Source organism: Aplysia californica, unplaced genomic scaffold (genome assembly GCF_000002075.1).
Source record: "Aplysia californica isolate F4 #8 unplaced genomic scaffold, AplCal3.0 scaffold00002, whole genome shotgun sequence".
Lineage (NCBI taxonomy): Eukaryota > Metazoa > Mollusca > Gastropoda > Aplysiida > Aplysiidae > Aplysia > Aplysia californica.
Window position 1 is genome coordinate 4,085,546 of NW_004797272.1, and position 5,060 is coordinate 4,090,605.

Sequence of the window (5,060 nt, forward strand, 5' to 3'; positions counted from 1 at the left end):
CACACACACACGCACAAAACAAGCCACATTTGTAACTCTTACCCGTTCTTCCTAATAAACCCAATAAAAACATGGAAGACCAGTAGATGGGTGGATGGTTTTCCAGTGTGTTATGAATTATGAAACAATATCCCTGTCTCATAAACGCTATACAAATGGAAGTAAACAAACTCATAGAAAAAAGATGCAAACAACAGATTGTCTCAAATATCTTTACTGTTTCATCACCTTAGCATGAGTATTACTGATGTAATGTGCGGTAGTAGTTAATACATCGAGAATTCGTTATTTGACTGGTGTGTAATATCCCCTAAAACGTTTTATAAAAAGACTGAAACTGAGTTAAAATGAGTGTAGCAGTACGTGCAAAACTATAGATGGTAGAATTAAGTTCCTGCTGTCATTGGCTATACTGGTGTCATGGATTTCCACCGACTATCTCTCCAATTTGAATTAGAGAATTTAGAGCCCAAAACTGTGTTGACTTGAAAAGATAAAGGTTTGATTTCCACGAGCTAGATCTATCTCCCCAGATTTTCGCCATGAGTATACATTTTAAAGACAGTATTTCAGCAGTCAGATATCAAATCTCCTTCTGAGAAAGTACATGTAGTTTCCTATCAAATTCGATTGCACAAGCTTTGTCTTGTTGCCAGTCATTCGCTACCCGCACTACTGCATTGTTTACAGCTGCTTTTTTAATCTACTTTCTTGCTCCTTTGCAGAGAGGGTTCTGTATTCTTTCCGAAGTCATCTTCATGCCGTACATACGTCTTCCAGCTCATGGCATACTTTCCAAAATTGCTTCAAAACAGACGTGTCTTATCGTGTTGTAATCTTCAGTAGAGCATGGCTGCCAATCTAGACGTGTATTTCAAGTAAACATGGGCTATGTAATATGTAGATCTATCTGTAAAACTTACAATAGCCACAGTTCTTTAGCAATCAATTGTACCGTTCGCATGTCTCGGCTTACAGAAAGTTACGCTTTCTTTTCCAACGCATGTGGTGTGTGTGCGTGAATGTGCCTGTAGATCTATGTATCATATTTTAAAAATAATGTATATAGTGTGTTTTTGTCTGTCTCGTTGTCTATCATTTATGTGTATGTGTGTGTGTGTGTGTGTGTGTGTGTGTGTGTGTGTGTGTGTGTGTGTGTTTGTGTTATTTCTCCTCTCAATGTATGTACATGTTTGGGCGAAGATACATAGGCCTTCGCAAAATTGTCTCATTCTCTTACAAAATCCCAGTGAGTGATTGTCGTGTCCAGTTCCCTGGCCTTTACGGCAGTATCATAATACAATTGTACGTAACATCCCCTACCCTTGTTGATAACTGTTTGCTGTTGCGAACAGAGTTTAAAGAAACCCGAGGCCGTAACGAGCTCTCGAACTCAATGCAGAAGAGCCCATCAAGCCTTTGCAGGACACTGTGCCACAGAAGAATTAATTGTACACTCCAATCAATAATTTATTGATTCCCTTGTGGGCTTGCGTTTGGTTTTTGTTTGTTGTTGTGTTTTGTTTTGTTGTAGGTTTTTTCTTCTTTTTTTTGGTTCAGTTTTGTTTTTGCTTTATAAAGTGCCAAATGACCAGTCGGGCCTATAACTATGAGGATGAGAACCCATGCACGTTGGACACGCCTTACAAAGTCAGTAATAGTAATACAATGAGAAGGCCATGGGTTTATTTTACATACTATTCAAAGTAGACGTAGCCTAGACAGCAGACTGTTATAAACCCATAGATCTAAATAAGCCTACTGAGGTTGTAGAGTGCGTGTTAACATCTCTATGCGTGCCTTGTTCTAAATGAATGAAGGGTTTAACTCAAACCTCGCCCTTGACTCCCCCTTTTGTTTTTTATAGAAAGAAAAATTAGACGTATCAGCTCGTAAATCATGTCGTTTTGAGCCGTGCTAGACGGAAGGTATAAACTTTTCTCTCTACCACCACGAGTGCATCACATCCGCTGTTGGGTGTTCTCCTCACCTAATGGGTTGGATTGTTTTACTGTACCCATGCCACACACTTGGCCCTATGTCTTCTAACCAGCTTTCAACCATGCCACTCTACAGACCGAGTCTTAGAAAAAAGGAAAAAACATCCCAGACCCCGCAGAATTGAGCTCTCCTTCGAATTTACGCATTCGTTTCCAATAGGGCGAAAAGTTTTACAAAATCCTTTCTAAAAACACTTACCATTTACGAATAGCCAGATTTGCATCCAGTAGGCTTACTCGTAAATTAAACTACGTGTTCTGCGATGCGAACTGGAAAGATAACTTTGAGTGTTTCTTTACGAGTAAAACAAACAGTTCTACCGGTGCTATAGTCAGTAAAATAAATGTTTTTTGCATTCTGTATCAATTTGAGAATGGACATAATATTAAATTATATGGTATTATTGCAGTGTGCAAAGTATTTCACGGGATGGGTGTGATTCTCCTTTCAATGCGTTATGATAAGTAAAGCGGCGGGACCACCGGTTTAATTTCTGTTCCCATGGGGTTGGGGTCTTGCTAGAGAGTGGAAAGTCGTAAAAATTAACATAACGCCACAAGATTTTAAATAATGTTCCGTCGGGGGTTGAAAAAGCGACCCTCACAGGGCCAGTCCCTACATCATACGGACTGAATTTTAATGAGGCGGGTACCAGTGCACCGTCTAAGTTTTACATAATGTACAATAATGAACATGGAGAAAAAAGCTTTTCTGTAGTTATTTGTTAAGTAAACATAGCAGTAATATTGTGAGAAATAGTGGGTCAAAAAATTATTCAGTGTAGCGCGGTAACACTTAACTTGACCAAACACTTGTAGTATAAAGTGCTTTTTAAAAAATGAGAACGGCTTTAATTTCGTTAGTGAAATGATTGATGAAATTCTTTTTGGCTTGATCCAAATCCTGTGTCCATAAGGAAACATTGCTCAGCAAAATTTACGGACAACGTTGGATTGCAAATATCACATGACACTTTGCCTCGTGTATCACTTACAACCCGGTGTCAACCACACGCGAAAATTCGCAATGCAAAAGAAAAGACCATGCGCCTTCAACACGCGTTAGATTACTTTTCGTTCGAGTCGGTGACGGAAAACTTTTAAACACAAGTCTAGGCTATCTTTCATCGGACAAAATTGATTTGGTGCTGCTCCAGTCAATATTTTATTGCAGATCGTGTCCGACTTCGCTAAGCGGCGCCAAGAAGTAACTGAAGTAGCCTGTATTATGTACACACTTGGAAAAGGCGTGGTTGCAACTGAACACTCATGACCACTTCCAACCCCCCCCTCTTCCCACCTTTACCCATTCTCAGAACATTGTCGGATCATGTCCAGGCCTGGTCATTTTCAAAGGCCGAGTAAATAGTGAATCTGTGTGTCTATATCTTTATTATAATATAATATTAATTAAAACAGAAAGTAAACTTGGTGGCTTATTCCGGTCTGTCCTCTCCCATCCCATTTCCCATCCCAAGTACTTTCTTTTCCGCTTTTCTGCTGTGCAGGCGGAAACATCGCAACAAAACAATGAGTGACGTCATCATCCCGTATTTGGAATGCAACGCGAGGAATCTGCGGCGTAGGCCCGCTTGCCGGGAACCTCGGCTGTGCCAGTACCTGGCGTGTGCCCCTCCGCTTTCGTTTCTATTTTTATCTTCCGGTTGTTGTGGTTGTGATCTCCCTTCGTCGAGGTAGTCACAACATTTCCACGTGTAGAATGTAAAGTAAACTGAGCCTGAAACGTGTGCCCTCTCCTGCAGGGACTCTCAAACTGTGCTGATGAACAAGGGAACTTCGAGAGGGCCTCAAGTGAACGCCTTGTTATGGACAATCGTGGTTACTCGGAACCAGATGATGCCGACAGCTCACACTTATCGCAAGATTCACAGACGTCAGCTGTTGGCTATCATCTCTCGCAAGGGTCAGCAGACGGTGAGACATCTGCAGCTTGCCCACCAACCACACATAGTAGACATTCAGATAAAAAGAAAAAGAAGAAATCGAAAAGAGAAAAATCTTCAGGATCAAGGCATACAGATGGCCTTGGAAACGATGGTAGTGAAGCCGTGGACTGTGATGCCAACTCTACAAGCAAACGCAAGAAAAGTTCAAAAACTTCCGTCAAAGGTGATAAAAGTGAAAAGAAAGTTAAAAAACAATCATCAAGAAGGCCAGAACCTGAAGGAGGAAATCCTTTACAACCTAATGATTCCAGTGCACTAGAATATGATCGGATTATAAACAGTACTGATCCTCTGTTTTCTGATTTGGAACTTGATGTGTCGGGTGATGATTCTACAAAACAGCCCCAGCGGCGGCCGCCACGATCCTCGAGGCATTCTCGAGGGGCTCTGTCTGGGGGCATTTTTATTCCGTGTACACAACTTGGTATTAATTCTAATACTATGATTAAATTCGCCATTATCGGGACCGAACTTCAAAATATATTCCAAGTTTCACAAAGGGTATGTATTGATTTCCTTCACAATTTTTAAATTCTTTGAAAGTAATTTTTAATAGTGCCTCAATTTGCCTTATATCACCAACCTGTTGCCACAACTGGATGTTCAGTTTTGAAGGCCATACGTTTCAGTTTAAGCTTTATTATCGTGATATGATACCTTGATATGTCATAGATCAGTGGTTAATGTTGACTATCAGTGTAGAATGAGTTTGATCTGATATTTGATTGATTGTTTTTATCTCGACCGTGCCTACGAATAGGCCTACAAGTCAGAAGATTGTCATGACTCGACAAACAGTCGGTCGGCCACGCCCCTTTACCCCTTGTTATGATAATTTCCTTGGAGATTCTTTGCAATGTTGAATCGAGATTTCAGAAGTTTTAAATAGGCATAGACGCTGGGTCTCATTCCAGTTGATGCAAGTGTGCATGGTCACTTTTGACTCCCGTGTAAAAAAAAAAGTTCTTGTAGATTTATATTTCGAGTGTTTTGATTAGATCTAGATCTAGATCTAGATCTAGATCTAGATTAGATAGATTCTAGATCTAGACCGGTCGAATGGAACGAGAAGCTTAATAATAACCCCCCCCCC

At 40.5% G+C, this 5,060-nt stretch overlaps 1 protein-coding gene across 28 annotated transcripts in view; it reads left to right on the plus strand.

The window, feature by feature from the left end:
• The window catches only part of LOC101845050 (tropomyosin-2), a 37,731-nt gene that overhangs the window by 5,739 nt on the left and 26,932 nt on the right, over nt 1-5,060 (plus strand). For 19 of the 28 annotated variants that reach the window (XM_035973859.1, XM_035973874.1, XM_035973863.1 and 16 more), the window contains exon 1: nt 3,666-4,468. The exons of the other annotated variants lie outside the window; for them this stretch is intronic. In XM_035973859.1, the coding sequence (XP_035829752.1) occupies nt 3,827-4,468 (642 nt within the window). In that variant the 5' untranslated portion in view covers nt 3,666-3,826. Of the gene's footprint in view, nt 1-3,665; nt 4,469-5,060 lie in introns of those variants that run through there. 28 annotated transcript variants of the gene reach the window in all.